This window comes from Rhinopithecus bieti, unplaced genomic scaffold (genome assembly GCF_001698545.2).
Source record: "Rhinopithecus bieti isolate Rb0 unplaced genomic scaffold, ASM169854v2 scaffold_65, whole genome shotgun sequence".
In the NCBI taxonomy this organism is placed as follows: Eukaryota; Metazoa; Chordata; class Mammalia; order Primates; family Cercopithecidae; genus Rhinopithecus; species Rhinopithecus bieti.
In genome coordinates this window covers 3,869,649-3,893,514 of record NW_016803344.1, presented here as the reverse complement: position 1 = coordinate 3,893,514, position 23,866 = coordinate 3,869,649, and the positions used below count along the sequence as shown (strand labels likewise).

Sequence of the window (23,866 nt, the reverse complement as noted above, 5' to 3'; positions counted from 1 at the left end):
GAGTCTTGCTCTGTCGCCCGGGCTGGAGTGCAGTGGCCGGATCTCAGCTCACTGCAAGCTCCGCCTCCCAGGTTTACGCCATTCTCCTGCCTCAGCCTCCCGAGTAGCTGGGACTACAGGCGCCCGCCACCTCGTCCGGCTAGTTTTTGTATTTTTAGTAGAGACGGGGTTTCACCGTGTTAGCCAGGATGGTCTCGATCTCCTGACCTCGTGATCCACCCGTCTCGGCCTCCCAAAGTGCTGGGATTACAGGCTTGAGCCACCGCGCCTGGCCAACAATTTTTTTTTGAGATGGAGTCTTGCTCTGTCGCCCAGGCCGGAGTGCAGTGGCACAGTGTTGGCTCACTGCAACCTCTGCCTCCTGGGTTCAAGTGATTCTCCTGCCTCAGCCTCCCAAGCAGCTGGGATTACAGGTGCGTACCACCATGCCCAGCTAATTTTTGTATTTTTAGTAGAGACAGGGTTTCACCATGTTGGCCAGGCTGGTCTCGAACTCTTGACCTCAGGTGATCCACCCGCTTCAGCCTCCCAAAGTGCTGGGATTATAGGCGTGAGCCACTGCACCCGGCCAATAATAAACTTTTAAATAATAAAGCAGTTTAGAATGGGACTGGATGATACAAGCCAGTTGCTACTGGAGCTAGAAGGAAGGCAGCTGACTTCTGATGAGAATATATGGAAGGATTTCAAAGAAAAGGACGCATCAGAGCCAGAACTCCACAGAAGAGAAGTAGGGTCAAGAAATTCAGGGCTGAGAGAACTACTTAAGTGGACCTTCAGCAAGGCAATTAAAAGAGGACAAGCGGTCCTGCAGCACTTCCGCCCAGGAAGATGCAAAGAGAAAGAGAGAGAAAGAGGCATCATTAGAAATGTTTCACAGAGACCTTGACCGTAAACTTGAACTGCAGGCATTGAAATCTAGCCATTAAGGAAGCACTGAATGCTTTTAAAGGGAGGGGTGACAGGAACCACTCTGTGCAGCAACAGTGCAATAGCTTCTCTTTAAATTCATGATTCACATCTTTAGAGAAAACATTCCTCACGCCTAAGAGAAGACCACATAAACAGGCTAGCTGTTTTCTTCCTCTGTCTGAAGTGCTATGCCATGTGATGCCTCAAATTGCTACAGCCGTCATCACCAGCTTGGGTAGGGCAGAGTGGAAAGAGGGAAGAAACGAGGTCTGTGAGGACATAAATATGCCACTGAATGTACTCCGACCCGAAGAGGACCCTCCAGTATTGGAGTTCAAAACACCCTCTCTAACGTCCATCCTCTCCTCCAGCTCCTGTCCAATCCTCTGCTCCCCACAACTCAGAAGTGTCGTCGCTACTCCCTCACCTTCCATTCCCTCTTCAATTTGCTTCAGCTCCCACCAGTCCATTGAAACTGCTCTCCTCAAGTCCCCAAAAACCTCCATGTCACCAAATCCAGTGAGCACTCCCCTGTCTTCACATGACTTGGCCTCTCAATAGCTGGCTCTGCCTTCTCAAAACACCCTCCTCTCAGCTTCCAGGACCCTCCTACTTCACTGGCTGTCCCTTCTCAGTCTCTTCCTCTGGTTCAAAGTGTGGTCTCTGGACCAGCAGCATCAGCATCAGCATCACCTAGGAACTTGTTAGAAATGTAGGTTCCTGGACCCCAATCCCAGACCTGCTGAATCAAATCTCTGGGCAGGGAGGGGCGAGGCAGCAATCTGTTTCAGCCAAGCCTTCCAGGTGATGCACACTAGAGATTGAGAAGGACTAATCCGAAACTGTCGGCATTCCTCATGATGAAGTCCTGATTCCTTTCTTTTCTCTGGCTACATTTTCTCCCATGATGATGTCATCTAAGCCCGTGACTGAAAATCATCTATATGCTGACAACTTCTAAATGTGTATCTTCAGCACCCATCTGGGGATTACACAGCCATCTCAAATTCAACATGTCCAAATGGAAGGAAGGAACTCCAGATGTTCCCTCTAAAATCTGGTCGCCATCCATTTTTTTCCATTTAAGAAAATAGCTCCACCATTCCCCCAGTTGTTTATTAAAAAACTTAAGTCATCCATGAGTCCTCCTTTTCCCCAACTCCTTACCTCATTAGCAATAGTACATCTAGTGGGTCTATCTCTAAATTGTCATGAATCTGTCCTCTATTACCACTATAGGCCAAGCCACAATTTTCTCTCCCCAGTCCACTGCAAAAGTCTCCACCCAGGTACTGCTCATGCCCACAAAACAACCAGAGTGGACTTTTAAGAAGGTAAATCAGGCTAAGCATGGTGGCTCACGCCTGTGATCCCAGCACTTTGGGAGGCTGAGATAACTGGATTGCTTGAGCTCAGGAGTTTGAGACCAACCTGGACAACACAGCAGGACCCTGTCTCTAAAACAAATACAAAAATTAGCCAGGCATGGTGGCTCACACCTGTGGTCCCAGCTACTAGGGAGGCTGAGGTAAGAGGATAGCTTAAGCCCAGGAGGCAGAGGTTGTAGTGAGCTGAGATCATCCCACGGCACTCCAGCCTGGGCAACAGAGTAAGACCCTGTCTAAAAAAAAAAAAAAAAAAAAAAAGAAGAAGGTAAATCATGTCGCATCATTCCCCTTCTTAAATCTTCAAGGGCTTCCTATCATATTTAATTATTAAAACCCAAACATCTGTCATGGGCCATCAGGCCCTATGGTCACTTTCTGTATGGCTTCCTATATCCTCTCTGAGGTCTGAGGTCAGAGACTATAACTATTTAATTCACACTAGGTGCTCAATAAAGTGGAGGAAATAATTCTTCTGTTGTGATAAGATGAATTCAGAGTCTAACTTCTTTAGCTTCTCGTTACTTGCTGAGGAGGATCTATATGATGTGGACAAATCACTTTCAGCCAGGGCACAGAAGATGGGAAAGGAGACTTCCAAAGAGTGATTTGATGGTGCTGTGAACCTCAGCACAATAGGGCTCCGTGCGCAAACACAATAGGGTTTGACCTCCAAGGACAAACCCTACACCCCACTCCCCACTCAGTCCGGAAAATGACCTTCACTGTTTATAGTGAGATATGGGTGGTTGTGGTCAGGGGAGAGGCAATGGGAGTGAGTCTGGAATGACAAATTATGCAGGGCCATTTGAATAGCCACTTCCTGTGGGTTGTCCACCCTTGGGGTGGTTCATGAGGTCAATGAAAACTCCTAAGAATCCATAGGCCAGACCATCAACCCCATTGTGGCAGCTTTTAAAAACGGCAACAAGGTCTTTGATATTCCTCCCGTTGAGGAGGGGCTCTGTGTCCTCTGTCCTTGAATCTGGGGCTATAAGACTTTTTTTTTTTTTTTGAGACAGAGTCTCGCTCTGTTGCCCAGGCTGAAGTGCAATGGTGCCATCCTGGCTCACTGCAACCTCCACCTCCCAGGTTCAAGCGATTCTTCTGCCTCAGCCTCCTGAGTAGCTGGGATTACAGGCGCACGCCACCATGCCTGGCTAATTTTTGTATTTTTAATAGAGGTGGGGTTTCACCATGTTGCCCAGGCTGATCTTGAACTCCTGACATCAGGTGATCCACCAACCTTGGCCTCCCAAAGTGCTGGGACTGCAGGTATGAGCCACTGCACCCAGCAAGGGGGCTATATAACTATTATGTCAACAGCATACAGTGGAAGTGACGCTACATGACTTCCGAGTCCAGCTGGGAAGTGGCATTGCAGCTTCTTGTTTGCTGAAACTCTCACACTTGGAGTCCTGAGCCAAGACTCCAAGAAGTCCATCCAAGCCGAGACCACCAGGCCATGAGGAAACCAGGCCACACAGAGAAGCCACAGGTAGGCACCACAGTCAGCACGTCTGATCTTCAAGTCCTCCCAGCCCAGGTGCCACTCAGGCAAGTGCATAGGCTTCAGATGACTGCAACTCCCAGCTATCAAGGCACCCCTAGACTTAGAGTCTTCTCAACTGACACCCCAAACATAATGGGGCAGAATCAAGTTCCCACTGTGCCTGTCTAGCTCCCTGGCTTAAACAATCCATTGGCATAATAAAATGGTAGTTGGTTTAAACCACCTAAGTTGTGGGGTATTTGCAGCACATCAGTGATAACCAGAATAGGTCATAAGGCAATCCCCTTTGGTTCCCTAATTCTTCCCCTCCAAGAAATCCCAGGCCATTTGAGCCCTTTCCTGATGGGAGGAAAGCAGTCCACCAGAACACACGATTCTTTTGGGGAAAAGATGGATTTTAGCGTCCTGGAATCAAGCTTCACAGAGCACCTTCTACCAGTGGGCAGCCAGCCCCTTGCCTAGGCTGATCTGGTCACCCACTTCCAGCCCCACCCCAGCTCCATCCTCCCACCCGATTCTGTCCTCCCTGCAGCCCCTGAGCCTCTAGGAGACTCAAGAGATGCTGTGCTGCCTGCCAAGTTCATCTCCCAGTGAGCCAACTCTGAGGAAAGGAGGTAAGGCTCTGAAGGCAATGTCAACCTAAGCATTACATAAGACTGATAGGTTGTAAAACGGCCTCGCTGCCTAGTGTTCATTCTAACTGGCCGCAATCCAGTCCTCCCTGTTGCACTGAGTCAGCTCCCTCCAAAGGCAGCACTTTCCAGGCCTCCCGTTGCCCTTTCCCAGCAGACCTTTCAAGTGCTCACCCACACTCACATAAACATGGCCCAGGCACTGTTTACAGCAGCTCTCCTCTGTGCATTCTCCTGGCTTCTCCTGTTTCTCACCATTTGTCCCTCCTCCCCTGCAACTTGAGTGACAGTGATTGGTCCTGAGATGCAAATATTTAATGCAAATATGTTTACAATGGAGCAATGGAGCCTCAGCTTTTTTTTTTTTTTTTTTTAAGAGAGAGTGAGACAGGGTCTTGGTCTGTAGCCCGGTGGCCCAGGCTGGAGTGCAGTGAGTGGCACGATTACAGCTCACTGCAGCCTCTACCTCCTGAGCTCAAGCAACCTTCCCACCTCAGCCTCCCCAGTAGCTGAGACTACAGGCCTGTGCCACTGTTCAGAGCTAATTTTTAAAATTTTTTTGTAGAAATGGGGTCTCACTATGTTGCCCACTTTGGTCTTAAACTCCTGAGCTCAAGCGATCTTCCTGCGTTGGCCTCTCAAAGTGCTGGGATTACAGGCCTGAGCCACTGCACCTGGCTGTCAACATTCTTAAATCTCTTTCCTTACATGCTTCCTAAACCTCTCACCCAAAAGAGGAGACTAGATGTCCTATTTTCCCCAGGGCAGGCCTAGTTTATGCCCATTTCACTCCTAAAATTGTCCAATTTGGGTTATAATTTATAAAATCCCCCTCCCTCTAACTCCTGTCCTTCTATCACTTCATCCCTCGCCCTCCTTTAAAATGAGACAAACCTTTCTCTAAGTTGTCAGCAGGAATCCTGGGCAAGAACACACCACCCTGTTTCATAGACTATATCTCAGGTAATGTGCAAAGAGGGGTTTTAAACAGAGTGCATTTTCTCATTTGTTAATATCACCACCTAAATAACCTCTTGCCTAGAATAAGGAGTAGAAAGTGAATGAACGAAGGAACAGGTGATGGTCAGTGTCCTTTCTACGCCTCAAAATTAAAGAGTTTATGTGAAAATTCATAAATATTAATCTCAATCCAGAGAAAGCAAAATTTTTGTTTTCCTCTTTAGAAATTTCTGGTTGCAAAAGTTCCAGAAATTTCTTCCTCATTCCCGAGACTTTCATTTTCTCGAGCTCTCTATTACGTAACGGGGAGCTGGAGCTTTGGGCCGAATTTCCAATTAAAGATGATTTTTACAGTCAATGAGCCACGTCAGGGAGCGATGGCACCCGCAGGCGGTATCAACTGATGCAAGTGTTCAAGCGAATCTCAACTCGTTTTTTCTGGTGACTCATTCCCGGCCCTGCGTGGCAGCGCTGCACCCTTTAACTTAAACCTCTGCCGGCCGCCCGCCGTGGGCACCGAGTGTGCGCCGGGCCGCGCTACAATTGGTCCCTGCGCCGACCTCCGCCCGCGAGCGCCGCCGCCTCCCTTCCCCGCCCCGCGTCCCTCCCCCTCGGCTCCGAGCGTCGCCTGCCCTCCGCGCCAGTCGCTGACAGCCGCGGCGCGGCGAGCTTCTCCTCTCCTCACGACCGAGGCAGGTAAACACCCGGGGTGGGGGAAACTCGGGCGGGGGTAGGGGAGCTGCGGGGGCCGAGTGAGGACCCCGGGCCTCGGGTCCCAGGCACAAGGATGCCCGGCCGGGCAGGGTCCGAACCCCAGTGAGGAGGGGCCGGGGGCTGCCCCGCGGGCGCGTGACGCGTCTGGGGCCTGCCCGGGTGCGCTGGTCTCGGCTCGGGTGAGGCGGCTCGGCTTCACTTTTCAGGTTAGGAAAGCTCCCTTTACTCCGCGTGGGGGCTGGGGGAGCTGGCGGAGCCCCGGTAGGGAAGTCGGTGGCGCCGGGGTGTCTCAGCCCCTTTGTGGGTCCGGCCCAGCGGGCGATCGCCGGCGGCCAGGGAACTCCGGGAGGGCGGCCAGCGGGCTCCGCAGGGCGCGGGGCGAGGAGGGGCGCCTGGGGGCCGCGGGGCTCGCGCTCTCCGCCCGTTGGCCGCCCCTCGGAGGCCGGGATCGGGGCCCGGGACGCCCCTCGGCAAGGCCTGGCGCTTCCGCGATGCCCAGAGGGTGCTTGGGGGGATGGAAAGAGGGACGCCAGCCGGGGGAGTTCCGGGGCGCCTCGGTCCCTCCCGCCGCAGCCGCAGCGCTCCTCCCGGGAGGCGGCCCCGCCCTTCATCCTCGCGACCGGAGCTTCTCCGAGGGAGGCCGCAGCCGTGCGGCCGTAGCCACCGCCGCCACCGCCTGAGGAAGGGGCCCACGCGGGCGGGCGGGGGCGGGGCCTCGGGCCTCGGCGGGGGCGGGGTCCAGGGAGGCCCCACCCTCTGTTGGCCCGTGGCGGGGAGAGAGGAGCTGCAGGTCTGCGGCCTGGCCCCAGGTGCGACGGCGGACCCCAGCTTGACCAGTCGTATTCCTCCCAGACCCCTGGAGGGAGAACACTGGTCATGGGGGGCTCCAAGGAACAACCAGCCTCGAATGACGACCCTTGAGTCACCGGCCTCTCCACCTGTGCAGCAGGCGCCTTCGCGTTTCGTTATTAAACAATGGGGAGAAATCCATGTTTACTGTACTTTTAAAGGAATTTTTTGCTCTTCTCTTTGTAGTGGCTGTAGGAAATAGATTTTTTTTTTTAACCTCGTAATTCCACCACCGTCACATCCATCTTCGCCATCGCAAAGCCACAGCTCCCTGTTTTTGTTTCCTAGCCTCCAGATTCTCACACAACACAGTGCAGTTTCACTGCCATAATGCTGAGAATCTTCATGGCTGCGTTATTTTCTTGTTCTTAGATCATCACGGTTTAATTAGTAGTTCCCCATAGGCAGAACATTTGAGATGTTTCCCGTTTCCTTAGGAAAAACTCCTGGTAGAAAAGGATTAAGAATTTTTACAAATATAATTGTCAAAACATAAGAACAGGAAATTGGGTGAATATGTTAAACCTCTGAAAAAATCAACGACGCTCTTAGATTTGTAGAAGAGAGGAAAAAATCACCAGTGGAAAGAAGCAGTTTTACTTACACAAGCACTGAGAAGGTCTTACAGTGAAAAAAAGCTAACCAGTAAGGGGAAAAGCAGGCAGAGAGAGGTAGGATGTGATTTGTATGTTATTTGTATCTAACACAAATCTTCCACACTGAAAGGAAAATATTAAGATTATAATAGATAAATGACAAAATGATGAATAATTTACACAATAAAATGCAAATTAGAGCATGTTTGGGTTATCATTTTACATTTATTAAAATAACAAAAATAATGAATAGTAACAGCAACCCTTACTGGAAGGTTGCCCAAAACTTGGCATTTTCAAGTGTCCGGGGAGGTGGCAGGGCTTTGAGGTCACAAAGATGGTTCTACAGTCAATTTGGTGACTTTGGACAGGCTACCTAATTTCCTGATCCTCCTTTTGTTCATTCATAGAACGGAGGAAATGATAGCTACTTTCTGCGTCTGTATGTATGCGTTATTTGGGGCATTTTGAACCAGTACAAACCTTTTGTAAAGCAATCTGGTGATGCATTAAGAAGTTGGAAGCTGTGACCTAGAAACCCCACTCCTGAGAATTTACCTGCAATGGAAGAAACAAACCAAAAAAAAACAGGCACATATTCCCAGCAGAATGATCTAAAATTAGAACAGCTGGAAAACAGTCTAAATGTATAACACCAGGGCAGTAGCTAAGAAAATTATGACAGATAAACTGAAATAAACATTACGTAACCATCAAAAATCATGATTTTGGAGCCTGTGATATGTGGGGGAAAACTGGTAAGTAAAAAAGTGGGTTACTAAACTGCACCTGCTTACTCTAACGTGAACGCATATGTGAAAAATCTGAAAGAAAAGCACAGAAAATGGACGTTTTCATTGAAATTATAGGTGATCTTAATTTTCTTTTGGTGAATATATTGCTGTCACTAAATAAGGACATTTAAAAAATAGTTCAACAGGTTTTAATTTTTTAAATGAAATGGACCCACCGTTTTCTGTGTGTAAGAGAAAGGAGAGATTGTTATATTTGCTACTTATAATAAAAGATTTTTAGCCAACCTTGTTTCCTTTTTCAAATATTGTTCCATGTTTTAGTTGATTAATGATTTAGTAATTTGTATATTGGGTTTTTTTTAAGAATCAGTTCTTAGATTCATTTATCAGTTCTAGTTTTTTGCTGTCGTTGTTTTTAAGGACTCCTGAATATTTTTCAAAACTGAACAATTTCAGCCATGTCTAAGCTTTCTGTCTTCCTGGAGGCACAAATCTAGTTTAGCTGAGCCACAACAGATTGTACATATCCTGCAGAACCTCTGTGGTCTTAGGAAAGACAGGTTGAAAGTCACCAACTGTCACAGAAAATGAGGGTCAGGAAAGGCTGTGATCACAGGCTCTTGATCCAGAGGCCACTTGGGTCCATCTGTGTAACTCACACCTCACTGCATCATCATTTCTTGTAAAATCAGTTTAATTTTGCAGAGAAATGGCCACAGATTTTTAGAATTATTCTGAATTATGTAAGGGTGCAGCCATTTTAAAAATAATATCATGAAATAACAATAATAACATAACAGAAGTTTCTGCACCACATTGACCCTGAACATGGCTCTCAACCAACTGGCCAACCCAAGGTAAAAGATTCTCTAAACTTCAGTTTTAACTTACTTTGTCCATTCTCCCTTTTCAGATCTTATTTCTTCTTCCAAGGCAACTATATCCGCTGTGAACTGCTGCATATTAAACATTCAAAACATGTCTATATCTAACCCAGTGATGGCTACAGCATTATAAAATAAGTGAATTGTGTGTGCAGCAATTCTCACGGCTGGGAGAATTTTTTTTCTCAATGTGCTAACCAGTCCTTTTTCTCCAACTGCATTCTACTTAAACTGTTACAGTATTGTGTGATCACTTTAAGGGAAGTAACCCTTCAATGAAAAGCATTATAAATGTTGAAGATTAGACCCCTGAGACCTAGCCCTGAAGCCTGATCGCGGGTGCCAATTCCCTGAGAAGCTTTTACAGATTCCCAAAGCCTGTCTCCCATCGCTAGGCACTCTCTGACTGGCTTGGGATGGGTTCCAGCAATGTTGTTTTTTAAAAGCTCCCCAGGTAATTTTGATGATGGACCAGGTTGGGGACCCTTTGCTCTATTCAGTTTGTGGCCTCTGGGTGCCAGTGAGAAACCGCTACCCCCAATTTTTGTGCAAAATTTTTTTTCAGCTTACATCAAGTTCTTTATGGACCTCAAAAAAATTAAAATATAATAAGGGAATTTACTTAGCTCAGAAAAGACAAGGGACACTATGGGGTGAAGGTGGGGGACTGTTGGACATTTGCCCCTTCCCAATGTAACTAATTAAGCTTCAAGTTGTAATGTGTTATATGGGCTGGAAGGCTTTGGTGGCTATATTTGGATCTCAGCTCCAATACCTTGGGCTGTTACAACCTTGGGATAAGTTCTTACCAGCTCTGACTCTCACTCCCCATCTATAAATGGGAATAAGATGAATGGGGTAATTTATGGATGTTTTTGTACCCTCTCTCTAGTTCCATTGTTTTGCCATTCTGCTCATGCATCAGTGCCATGTGATCTTATTGTAGCTTTGCACTCTGACACCTGGCAGGTCAAGTGCACCCTGGATTATCTTCTCATTAAAAGTTTTCTTCAGTCTTTTGAGTTTTGAGTATAGTTTCATAATGTCTTTTAAAATCCCTTTTGAATTCTTTTTCAAATTTATTTATTTTTTAATTTGATAGATAAGATTATATGTACTGTGTACAAAATTAGAAAGAGAGCTTTTCCTCTAAGATCCGAAACAAGACAAGAATGCTCACACACACCAGTTCTATTCAACATATGGTACTGGAAGTTCTAGCCAGGACGGTTAGACAAGAGAAGGAAATAAAGAACATCCAAATTTGAAAGGAAAAAGTTAAATTGCTCCTATTTGGAGATGACATAATTTTATACTTATAAAACCATAAAGACTCCACCAGAAAACCATTAGAACTAATAAATTTAGTAAAGTTGCAGGATACAAAATTAACATACAAAATTCAGTAGTGTTTCTATATGCCAATAGTGAACTATCTGGAAAGAAATAAAGATAAAGTTCCATTTACAACAGCTACAAAATAAAATATTTCAGAATAAATTTAGCCAAGAAGGTGAAAGATCTCTACACTGAAAACTATAAAACACCGATGAAAGAAATTGAAGGAGACACAAATAGAAAGATAGAATGTGCTCATGGGGGAATAATTAATATTGTTAAAATGTCCATACTGCCCAAAGTGGTCTACAGATTCAATAGAATCCCTATCAGAATACCAATGACATTCTTCACAGAAATAGAAAAAACAATCCTAAAATTCAGTGAAGTTGGCATCCTTGTCTCATTTCAGATCTAAGAGGAAAAGCTCTCAATTTTTCACCATTAAGTATGATGTTAGCTGTGACCTTGTCATATGTGGCCTTTATTGTGTTGAGGTACAATCCTTCTATACCTAATTCATTGAGAGTTTTTATCATGAAAGAATGTTGAATTCTGTCACACGCTTTTTCTGCATCTATTGAAATGATAGTATGGTTATTGTCTCATTCTGTTACTGTGATGTATCACACTTATTGATTTGTGTATGTTGAACCGTCCTTGCATCCCTGGGATGAGTCCCACTTTATCATAGTAAATGATCTTTTCAATGAGCTGTTGAATTTGCTTTGCTAGAATTTTGTTAAGAATTTTTGCACCTATGTTCATCAGGGATATTGGCCTATACTACCATTTTCGTGTATATTTTTGTGGGACTTTGACATCAGGATAATGCTGGTTTCTCCTGTTACTAATTTCTAATTTTATATCATCATGCTTAGAAAAGAAACTTGATACGATTTCAGTCTAATTAAGTTTGTTAAGACTTGTTTTATGGCCTAACATATGATCTATCCTGGAGAATGCTCCATGTGCTGTTGAGAAGAATGTGTGTTCTGCAGCTGTTGGATGGAATGTCCTGTATTTGTCTGTTTAGATGCATTTGGTTTAAGTGAAGTGTAAGTCTGATGCTTCCTTATTTATTTTCTTTCTAAATCACATGTCCAAAAATCTAAGAGATCCAAAGCAAACAAGGGGTTATAAAATTACCTTTGAATGCTGACTGAAATTGTGTTTACTTTATGGATTATTTGCTGGTGACTTGGTATCTTTCAATACTGGTTTTCAGAACAAAAAAAGTTGTATGTCTTTCTCTTTTTCCAGTCTTCTTTTATGTCTCAGTAAAATTTTGTAACTTTCCTACTATTTATTTTCAGGTTAAATCCTAGATATTTTCAATTTTTACTGCCATTGTGGATGAATATTTTTCTCTATGAAATGTTTAACTACAACTGATTTAGGGACTCACTGAGTTTTGATTTGTTGATTTGAAAAACTACCACCCTGTTAAGCTCACATATTTATTCTAAGACATTTTTTGAGATTTTCCTGAATTTTCAAAGTAAAAAAATTATACCTAGATGAATTTATAGAACAACCTAATAGCATAAAAGCAACAGATTATTGTTCACCACATTAATGGGAATGCCTTTCCTCTTAAAATTGTGATATTTTGGGCTTTGTGTTTGTGACAGCATTTCTTTATGATGGAAAGAGACTATCCTTCCAGTTCTATAGAAACATTTTAAAATAGCTTAAATTTTCAAAATTTAGGAATGATACTGATTTTCATTGAAAACTTTTCAACATCTGAAGAAAATCCTTTTTTCTTCCTAACCTATTAATAGAGTTCCTGATTTTCAACCAGTCTTGTATTCCTAAAATAATCCATATTGGTCATAATGTATTCTTCTTTTACTAAACTGTTAAAATAAGTTGGGTGCTATTTTTTTGGATTTTGGCACCTGTGTGAGAGGAGGGTACCATGGCAGGGTGGCTAAGTGTGCCCACCTGCATACTAGCATTTGAATCTTGGCCCTTTATCCCATTGGCTTAAATACTGCATCTCAGGTGAAGATGCCCAAATGTTTATCTCTACTGAGTTACAGATTCCTGTAACAATTGCCTGAATTGATACTCCCACTTGGATGTCTCATATATGTGGCAAAGTTTACATGTCCATACTGAAACTCTTGGTTTTCTTTCCCAAGCATGACCCTCCACCAGTTTGTCCTATTTCAGTAGATGGCATCACTGCCATCTCCCTGGTTTATGGAAGCCCCAGACCCGGGCAACTCTCACTCCTCCATCCACTCAACCAGCAAGTCTTACTGGCTCTTTCTGTAAAATATGTCTCATTTATTCACAGCCTGCCAGCTGCATGGACTCCATCCCAGGCCATGCCACCATCTTCCTGCAGTAGTTTCTTAACTGGCCTCTCCATTCCCTTTCTTGTCCCACTAAATTTTCTTCTATTTAAGAAAAAAATGTTTTGTGGACATGGGTTTTCGCCATGTTGCCCAGGCTGGTCTCGAACTCCTAGGCTCAAGCAATCCTCCTGTCTGAGCTTCCCAAAGTGCTGGGATTATAGGCCTGAGGTGAGCTTTAAAAAAAACCATTTTATGATGTTACTGTCCTACTAAGACCCTTTAATGGCTCCCCACTGCTTTCAGAAGAAGATAGACATTTCTCTCTATGGCCCATGAGGCCCTCATGATCTGACCCTCACCACCTCCCTAGTCTCAGCAGTCCACCTCCCACTATCTCATGGGGCTCCACAGATTTGATCTCCTTTTTGGTTCTTAAGCCCACCAAGCTAAGTATCTTATTCCAAACTGTGTCCTCAGCCCCTAGCACAATTCTTGACGCTTAGAATTCTGACACTTAAAGTATGTGTTAAGCTAATCAGTAAATTATTGTGCCAGGCATGGTGGCACAATAATGTGTTGTGGGTCACCTATATATAGCTGTGGCTCACACTTATAATCCCAGCACTTTGGGAGGCTGAGGCATGCAGACTGGTTGAACCCAGGAGTTCGAGACCAGCCTGGGCAACATGGCGAGACCCCATCACTACTAAAAATACAAAAAAATAACCGAGCTTGGTGGCACATACCTGTGGTCCCAGCTACTCAGGAGGTTCACTTGAGCCCATTGGGTGGAGGTTGCAGAGAGCTGAGATCATGCCACTATACTTTGGCCTGGGTGAGCCCCTGTCTAAAAAAATTTAAAAGGTTATGGTACTGTAAGTGTTATATTACAGTGTATAATTTTTGACAGCTTTTTTTCTCCATTTCTTCTATGGTTATTGGTCAGTTCTAGTCTTCTATTTTTTTTTAAGCTGACACATACTGATTGGGCATGGTGACTCACACCTGTAATCTTAGCACTTTGGGAGGCCAAGGCGGGAAGATCTCTTGAGCCCAGAAGTTTGAGACAAGCCTGGGCAGCATAGCAAGACCCCATCTCTATCAGAAAAGAAACAACAACAACAAAAAGAAACTGGCACATACTAGTTATTCCATAAATATTTGTTAAATGAATTAATTCTAAAGTTGATTTTTATAATTTATATCTTAACAGAAAGACAGTCCATTTCGGAAATATTTTTATTCATTAAGGAAAGTTGTATATAGTAATTTATTATCCTTTTAAAGCATTCTCTAAGGCTATTTCCCCTTATAGAGTTGTTTTCTAGTGGGGTGTGTGTGTGTGTGTGTGTGTGTTGCATTTTCAAATAACTCTTAATTTTATTTAGAAATTCCACATTTTTCTGGGTTTTATTTATTAAATTTGATTTTCATCTCTATTATTAATTTATAACTATGACAGTTTATTTTGAAGTTTTCTGTTTTCTTCTTTTTGAGTTGAATAATCATTTACTTTATTTCACTTCTTCTATTCAGTTGTATTATCCACGTTCCTCTGATAGCCATGTAGGTTCCAAATCCTCACATTTTTCAACTTCCTTAAAAAAAATTTTTTGTGCTATCCTGATAAGCATGAATGTTATATCATTTTGTTTCATTTTATTATATTCTTAATGATTTTGATTATCTTTTTCTATCCTTTTAGATTTCTCTCTTAGGTAAATTATCAGTTATATCTTTTGACCATTTTTTCTGTTGGAATTACTGTCTCTTACTGCTCTGTTAGAATTCCTTGCAAGTTCTAGAAATGAATCCTCTGTTGATTTTAAGTCCCTTTTACCATTGTGTATTCTTTCTATTAACTTTGTCCAGAGTCAGCTTTATCGTGTTGAATAAGAATCTTTAAATTTTAATTTTTTTTCATTTTTAAGTTCAAGGGCACAAGTGCAGGTTGGTTACATAGGTAAACCTGTGTCATGGGGGTTTGTCATACAGATAATTTCGTCACTCAGGTACTAAGCCTAGTACCCATTAGTTATTTTTCCTGATCCTCTCCCTCCCCCAACCCTCCGATAGGCCTTGGTGTGTGTTGTTCCTCTCCATGTGTCCATGTGTTCTCATCATTTAGCTCCCACTTATAAATGAGAACATGTAGAATTTGGTTTTCTGTTCCTGTGTCAGTTTGCTAAGGATAACGGCTTCCAGTTCCATCCACATCCCTGCAAAAAACATGATCTCATTCTCTTCTGGGGCTGCATAGTATTCGATGGCATATATGTACCACATTTTCATTATCCAGTCTATCATTGATGGGCATTTAGGTTGATTCCACGTCTTTGCTATTGTGGATAGTGCTGCAATGAACATATACGTGTACGTGTCTTTGTAATAGAATGATTTATATTCCTCTGGGTATATACCTAGTAATGGGATTGCTGGGTCGAATGGTATTTCCGTCTTTAGGTTTTTGAGGATGTAATCAAATTCATCAATTATTTGCCTTATGGTTTGTGCTTTTTGTTTAAAAAGTTCTTCCCCCATTCGTCCTTCAGGTCACAAAGATATTTGCCAATATTTTCCTCTTCTAGCGCCATACTTGTACCTTTCACATGTAAGTCTTGGATCCATCTAGAGTTCACTTTTGTATGTAGTTAGGGATCTAGTTTTCTTTTTCTTGTTTCCCAGAAGCATGAAGCCTTCCTTCTTTATTGATTTGTGGTGCCCACGTCAGCACACATCAAGTCCCTGCTAAAGTGTATCTACGTGGGTTTCTCTCTCAACTTGCTTTTCCGTTTCCTTTGGTCTCTCCATCTATTCCTGAGTTTTACCGTCCAGTCTTCATCACTGTGGTTTTGTAGTGATTTCCTGTCTGCTTTGGCAGATTCCCTCCTCTTTACACCTTTTTTGTTTTAAGTTGACCTTGTTATTCATGGACATTTTCTTCCCCATATAAGTTTACTGAACTTCTCAAAAAATCCACCTGGAATTTTAACTGGCATTTTATTGAAACTACCAGTACAGGCCGGGCATGGTGGCTCATGCCTGTAATCCCAGCACTTTGGGAGGCCAAGGCGGGTGGATCACCTGAGGTTGGGAGTTCAAGACCAGCCTGACCAACATGGAGAAACCGTGTCTCTACTAAAAATAGAAAATGAGCCGGGTGTGGTGGCACATGCCTGTAATCCCAGCTACTAGGGAGGCTGAGGCAGGAGAATCACTTGAACCCAGGAGGCGGAGGTTAGAAATACCTGAAATGTTCCCCTTTCCCCCCCCCCTGGGCAAAAAAAAAAAAACTCCACCCAAAAAAAAAAAAAAAAAAAAATGAAACTACCAGTACATTTGAGGATAATGGACATCTTTATAATACTGAGTTATTACAATCACGACCATGGAATGCCTCTCCATTTTTTCAGATCATCTTCTATGTTCTCTGTATTAGAGTTAAAATTTTTCGCCCATCGGAAGTCTTTTCTTAGTTGTCAGTTCCTAGACACTTTACAGTTTGGTTGTTACTTTGAATATATTTTCTTCTGGTCAGTTATTAATAGTATAGAGGAATGCTGTTGATTTTTGTAGGCTGACCTTCAGTCCCATAACCTTGCACTCTAGCGTTGGTTCTCATGTTACCCCTGTTATTCTGTTGGATTTTCTATGGGCAGGATCACACTAATTGCAAATACTGTCAGCCAGAGCACTTTTCTTGCCATTCTTACACCTGTTACTTCTTTGCATATGGCCTTGGACAGCACCTTGAGTCCCATGACAATGGATGTCCCTGTTGTGTTTCTGAGTGTATTCTTAGTGTTCTTCTTAGTAATAAACAGGTATTGACTATTACCATATACTTAATAGGATATCTTGAAATATGCCAGAGGACTAGGCCACTACCTGACTCGTGACAGAGCATATCTTAGATGAATAGGCCTCCAGACATGCCGGTGTCCTTTCTCACCACCCATCTCCACTCCAGAGTTGTCTGGCCCCACCCACCTTCTGTGCCTGGTTCTTCTCCTCTGAGCTTCTCTCACTATGCCATGTCCTCGCCTGTTCAGGTGTATCTAAGAGCTCATAGATCCTTAACTCTTACAGCTTTAAATGAGGCACGTTCAAAGCCCGACTCAGTGTCATTCCCTGCAGTCTCCTCTTTCTCCCATTTTGCCCATTTCAGGTAATATCTCCAGCCAGCCAGAGTCTACTGGAGTAGCTGGCACATAAAATAAATACTTGATTAACTGAATTAAAAATATTAGCTGGCCATTGTCAAAAATACTATTTTGTACATTTATAAATATGGTTCTCTTTGTGTATCCATTATAAATGTTTAATATTTAGTTTGATTATTCCTTATGCTTTATAACATGTGTTTTCCCACTCATTCATTTGTCCAGCATTTATTTTGCAAGTCTATGGGTCAAGTGCTGTGTCTAGGAACATTGCTGTGAACAAAACCAAACCCCGCCCTCAAGGAGCCTGTACTTCCGTGGAGAATATGAACAATAAGCACACAATAAATAACATAATATCTCAAGTAGCTGTAACTGCTCCAGAGAATAACGAAGCCGGGAAAGGGGGTGGGCTGGGGGTGCTATTTTAGGTAGAGTGATGGGAAGAGCCCCACTGAGCAAACTTGAGCCACATGAGTAGCTGGAAGAAAAGCCTTCTAGGCCCAGAGAACAGCAAGGGCAACAGCCCTGAGACAGGACGTGCTTGTCAGGTTTGAGGGGCAGTAGGAGGCCTGGACCAGGTCACGTGGGGCCCAGCCAGCATGGCCACGACCTTGTGTTTTATCCAGCGTACAAAGGAGCCTCACTGAGGGACAAGGGAAGTGGCACGATGTGACCCGCATATTAAGAGGAGAGCACTCAAAGGCAGCCAGGGGAGGAGCAGGTAGGCTGGTTGGGAGGCTGTTGAAGGAATCAGGTGAGAAATGATGGAGGCACCGAATAAGATGGTCATGTTGGAAAATGTGAGAAGCTGAGGTGCTTAGGACTGATTTTCAAGGTAGAGCTGCTGAGATTTGCTGATAGATCCAGTGTATGCTGTGAGAGAGAAAATTCAGTCACTCTAGAGCTTTGGCTGGATTTGTCACCCATTGGAGTGAATGGAGAAGGTGCTGACATAAAAGCCCTTTAGATTGAACGTTACTGACTGAGGGGATGGTGCCCCAGTTTGATTTCCTGGGGTGTGTGAGTAGCAGGGAGGCCAAGAGCTGGGCCTCATGAGATCATGGGAACTACATCAAGGAAGCAGGCCTGCAAAGAACCTGCCCCACAGACCCCCACCTAAAAGAGCCTCCAAAAACCCTAACTGGCATGACCAACTCTGCTTGTAACTTTCAAATATATTTTGATTTGCTTATGACCATCAAGGCAAAACTTCCCATTTCAATAATATTAGTAGAAACATAAACAGGATGTTAATTTATTTATTTGATAATTCTTTTTACGAATATTATCCAATTCAGTCATTAGCCCTGAAGGAGATGAAAATAATTTTCTAATTTTAAAAGAATTTGCAGCTAATTGGGTGATAGTTAAAGGTAAGGGGTTTCTGAGTTCACAAAAATGTTCTAAAATTGACAACAGTTATGGTTGCACATTTCATCAAATGTCCTAAAAACCATTGAACTGTACATGGTATATGGTGGATTATATGGTATGTGAATTATATCTCAACAAGCTAGGTATTGTTTTTTTAAAAAATAAAAATAAAAAAGGGGAAAGAGAGAGGGAAAAAAATTGCAGATCATCCCAGCACTGAGGACAAGACTAACTTCAGTGTTACAGTATATGCCATTTACAGTATATGCCATTTACAGTATATGCCATTTTAGGTTTTATGGCACACAGTGATGATTTGGAGCCTATGATTTGACCTAGGGTATAGCAGGTACTATTTAGCAATCATTTTACTATTGTCATAGGTCTCTGCTCTGGGAGCTAAGTACCCAGGGTAAATGAGATCTTTAATTTGAAAAGAGATTTTTAATTTGAAAAATGTACATTCTCCAAAGGGTCATAAACTGTCATTCTGGATGTTTGATTTGTTTGTTGTTTTGGTACAAAAATTAGAAGAAAATAAATCGCTCATAAAATATTAAATAATGAACTAAAACTCATTCATCAAGTCCATAACTTAGGGTCAGATTTGTCCTTGGAGCAGGAGAAAGAGTTGTGTTCACGCTTTTCTTACCTTTGCTTTTGTCCTAAGTGCTTCAGAGAAGTACAGGGCGGGAACAGCGTTTCACTTGAGCAGCTGATGCCATTGCTATGCACTCATTCGTTATGCACCAAACATTTAGTAGTTTCAACATAAATATGGGACTCTGATATTCTCCTCTTCATTTTACAGAACAGTCATCATGGCGAACCTCGGCTGCTGGATGCTGGTTCTCTTTGTGGCCACATGGAGTGACCTGGGCCTCTGCAAGAAGCGCCCGAAGCCTGGAGGATGGAACACTGGAGGCAGCCGATACCCGGGGCAGGGCAGCCCTGGAGGCAACCGCTACCCACCCCAGGGTGGGGGTGGTGGCTGGGGGCAACCTCATGGTGGTGGCTGGGGACAGCCTCATGGTGGCGGCTGGGGACAGCCTCATGGTGGTGGCTGGGGTCAAGGAGGTGGCACCCACAGTCAGTGGAACAAGCCCAGTAAGCCAAAAACCAGCATGAAGCACATGGCTGGTGCTGCAGCAGCTGGGGCAGTGGTGGGGGGCCTTGGCGGCTACATGCTGGGAAGTGCCATGAGCAGGCCCCTCATACATTTTGGCAATGACTATGAGGACCGTTACTATCGTGAAAACATGTACCGTTACCCCAACCAAGTGTACTACAGGCCCGTGGATCAGTACAGCAACCAGAACAACTTTGTGCACGACTGCGTCAATATCACGATCAAGCAGCACACGGTCACCACCACCACCAAAGGGGAGAACTTCACCGAGACCGACGTTAAGATGATGGAGCGCGTGGTTGAGCAGATGTGTATCACCCAGTATGAGAAGGAATCACAGGCCTATTATCAGAGAGGATCGAGCATGGTCTTCTTCTCCTCCCCGCCTGTGATCCTCCTGATTTCTTTCCTCATCTTCCTGATAGTGGGATGAGGAAGGTCTTCCCGTTTTCACCATCTTTCTAATCTTTTTCCAGGTTGAGGGAGGGGGTATCCATCTGCAGCCCTTTTAGTGGTGGTGTCTCATTCTTCTCTCTTTGTCCCTGATAGGCTAATCAATACCCTTGGCACTGATGGGCACTGGGAAATATAGAGTAGACCTGAGATGCTAGTCAAGCCCCCTTTGATTGAGTTCATCATGGGCCGTTGCTAATGCCAGGCCAGTAAAAGTATAACAGCAAATAACCATTGGTTAATCTGGATTTATTTTTGGACTTAGTACAGCAGGTTGAGGCTAAAACAAATCTCAGAACAGTCTCAAATACCTTTGCCTGGATACCTCTGGCTCCTTCAGTGGCTAGAGCTCAGTATACTAATGCCCTGTCTTAGCAGAGATTTCATAGCTATTTAGAGATATTTTTCATTTTAAGAAAACCCAGCAACATTTCTGCCAAGTTTGTTAGGAGGCCGCATGATACTCATTCAAAAAAAATCCTAGAAATTGTTAGCTCTCGGGACACCGGCTTGGCCCACTGGAGCATGAGCTCTGTATCTACAGAGAACTGGGGCAATGTTTTACTTTTCACAGTAAGGGCTACACAGCAGCTGTTCATCAAGAGTAAATATCGGTACAACACTAAACCTCTGGCTAGAGGACATATTCACAGTGAACATAACTGTAACATATTTGAAAGGCTTCTGGAACTTAAAATCTAATGTTTGGGAATGGTGCCGTTGGAGGCAACCTCCCATTTTTGTTTAAAGGACCTATGCGTGGCATTCCTTTCTTTAAACTATAGGTAATTAAGGCAGCAGAAAAGTAAATTGCCTTGTAGACACTGAAGGCAAATCTCCTTTGTCCATTTACCTAGAAACCAGAATGATTTTGACATACCGGAGAGCTGCAGTTGTGAAAGCACCATCATCATAGAGGATGATGTAATTAAGAAAATGGTCAGCGTGCAAAGAAAAGAACTGCTTGCATTTCTTTATTTCTGTCTTATAATTGTCAAAAACCAGAATTAGGTCAAGTTCATAGCTTCTGTAATTGGCTTTTGAATCAAAGAATAGGGAGACAATCTAAAAAATATCTTATGTTGGAGATGACAGAAATATGATTGATTTGAAGTGGTAAAAGAAATTCTGTTAACATTAATTAAAGTAAAATTATTCCCTGAATTGTTTGATATTGTCACCTAGCAGATATGTATTATGTATTACTTTTCTGCAATGTTATTATTGGCTTGCACTTTGTGAGTATTCTATGTAAAAATATATATGTATATAAAATATATATTGCATAGGACAGATTTAGGAGTTTTGTTTAGAGCAGTTAACATCTGAACATCTGAAGTGTCTAATGCATTAACTTTTGTAAGGTACTGAATACTTAATATGTGGGAAACCCTTTTGCGTGGTCCTTAGGCTTACAATGTGCACTGAATCGTTTTGTATAAGAATCCAAAGTGGACACCATTAACAGGTCTTTGAAATATGCATGTAATTTATATTTTCTATATTTGTAACTTTGCATGTTCTTGTTTTGTTGTATAAAAAATTTATAAATATTTAATACCTGACTGAAATTAAACAGGAGCGAAGATGAGCACCACCTCCCATGTCTGCAGTTGTATTTCCTGGTGCTCACCCTGTGCTGGGAACCATTTTGGGGGTTAATCTGAGCCAAGTGGCACTTTCAGTTCTCCCTTCTCAAGTGATGGCTGATGGTTCATGCACCTCCCCCTGTTCCTGCCCTTGTCCTCACTTCCCTGTCACCTACTAGTTCATCTCTGCTGCTTTTGCATTTTCTCCACAAGTATCTGTGGGCTTAGCACCGGTAAACAGCAAAGGTGCTATTGCAGCAGGAGGAACAGCCTAGGAGCTTTTATCAGTCCTGGATTTAGAAATAGATTTTCTTGATTAAAATGAAAATTAACAAGCTCTAAAGAACGGTTGACCCTTGAACAACACAGGGATTAGAGGCACTGACCTGCTGCACAGTCAAAAATATGCATAGAAGTTTTTTTTGTTTTTTTTGTTTTGTTTTTTTTGTTTTTTTTGAGAAGAGTCTTGCTCTGTCGCCCAGGCTGGTGTACAGTGGTGCAATCTCGGCTCACCGCAACCTCCGCCTCCCGGGTTCAGGCGATTCTCCTGCCTCAGCCTCCTGAGTAGCTGGGACTACAGGCACCTGCCACCATGCCTGGCTAATTTTTGTGTTTTTAGTAGAGACGGGGTTTCACCATGTTGGCCAGGCTGGTATCAAACTAGGCCTCAAGTGATCCGCTCGCCTCAGCCACCCAAAGTGCGAGGATTACCAGCATGAGCCACCGCACCCGGCCTGCAGAGAACATTTAACTCTCCTAAAACTTAATTGCTAATAGACTAATTGCCTGCTGGTGGCTGGAAGGAAGCCTTACCAATAACGTAAACAGTCGGTTAACACATATTTCATATGTCACATACTGTATTCTCACAATAGAGTAAGTTAGAGAAAATGTTATTGAAACAATGATGAAGGAAAAGTATTTTTACTATTCACTGACTGGAGGTGGTTCATCATAAAGGTCTTCATCCTTATCATCCTCACATTGAGGAAGGCTGAGGAGGAAGGGGAGGGGTTGGTCTTGCTGTCTCGTGGGTGGCAGAGGCAGAAGAAGTTCTGTGTCTCGTGGACTCAGTTCCAACCCGTGGTGTTCAAGGGTCACCTGTACCTGCTTTATACACCCCAAATCAGGCCCTAAAATAGTCTCAGGTCCTGTGAGCCCTAGTGACACAGTCTCTTCAGATTCAACACCTTTGATCTGAAAGGTGACTTTGATTTGTCATAATCTTCCAACTCATTTTCTACACGTTTTGACGCACCAGCGCTGTGATGCTCTTGGTTATGCTTGGCTGAAGTTTTCTTCTGCAGCTAATTTGCTAAAGGCAGGGGGTAATCAATCAGAAGTGACAGTGGTTGAAATCACAGGCCAATATCTTAGCAAATGTCTGTGTTGTAAATGGGAGAGTGCCTCTGGTGGGGTCTTCAAGGATCACTCCAGCCTGGCTAGGGAAACTCTAGGGGAGGGGCACTTGAAATTATTGTACTCACAGGTCCTAGAGAGGGAGGCATGCCATGCCAAGCAGGGGGCCGGATTGGAGGAGTGCCCAGGGATTAGGTGCAACTCAGCATGTATGAGAGAGAAAGAGAAAACCGCTGGGCAAGTGCCTTTACTGGGAGCCAGGGTGGAGGACACAAGCACAAGGTGCAGGTGTATCTCACTGGTGTGTTTCAATGTCACTAAGTCACAGTCAGGAGAAGACAAGAAGTGGAACTTGTGGCAGGGACCAGCCTTATTACACTGGCACTTGGTTACCTGGACAGGGTGCCCACTGCTTGTTTGTAGGATGTCAAGGCATCAGGAAAATAGGAAGTTTTTAAAAATTTACAATAGAATGTTAACCTCTTGCAGTGATCAGAGGATCAGCTTCGTATCAAAGATGAAAAGATACCAATCAACTCCTTGAAACCTCATCACCCACAAAACTACTAAAACAGAATGACAAATACAATTCTCGGCCAGGCACAGTTGCTCACGCCTGTAATCCCTGCACTTTGGGAGGCCGAGGCAGGCAGATCACTTGAGGTCAGGAGTTCAAGACCAGCCTGGCCAACATAGGGAAACCCCCGTCCCTGCTAAAGATACAAGAAATTAGCTGGGAGTGGTGGCACACGCGTGTAATCCCAGCTATTCAGGAGGCTGAGGCAGGAGAATCGCTTGAAACCGGGAGGCAGAGGCTGCGATGAGCCAAGATCATGCCATTGCACTCCAGCCTGGCAATAAGAGCGAAACTCCGTCTCAAAAAAAATAAAATAAAATAAACTTTTCTTTACCTGTCTATAATAATTTCTCAAAAAGTCAATTGGGGAGA

At 43.8% G+C, this 23,866-nt stretch overlaps 1 protein-coding gene across 2 annotated transcripts; it reads left to right on the top strand.

The window, feature by feature from the left end:
• The first annotated feature begins 5,679 nt into the window (after positions 1 to 5,679).
• On the top strand, positions 5,680 to 21,566 carry PRNP (prion protein (Kanno blood group)). 2 transcript variants are annotated; one of them, XM_017878066.1, is made up of 2 exons: positions 5,680 to 6,098; positions 19,199 to 21,566. In XM_017878066.1, the coding sequence occupies exon 2, from the start codon at positions 19,209 to 19,211 to the stop codon at positions 19,947 to 19,949; it is 741 nt and encodes a 246-aa protein (XP_017733555.1). In that variant the 5' UTR covers positions 5,680 to 6,098; positions 19,199 to 19,208; the 3' UTR covers positions 19,950 to 21,566. The 2 variants fall into 2 exon arrangements, with proteins under 2 accessions (XP_017733555.1, XP_017733564.1); XM_017878075.1 differs by having other exon boundaries at positions 5,742 to 6,094.
• Positions 21,567 to 23,866: the final 2,300 nt, after the last annotated feature.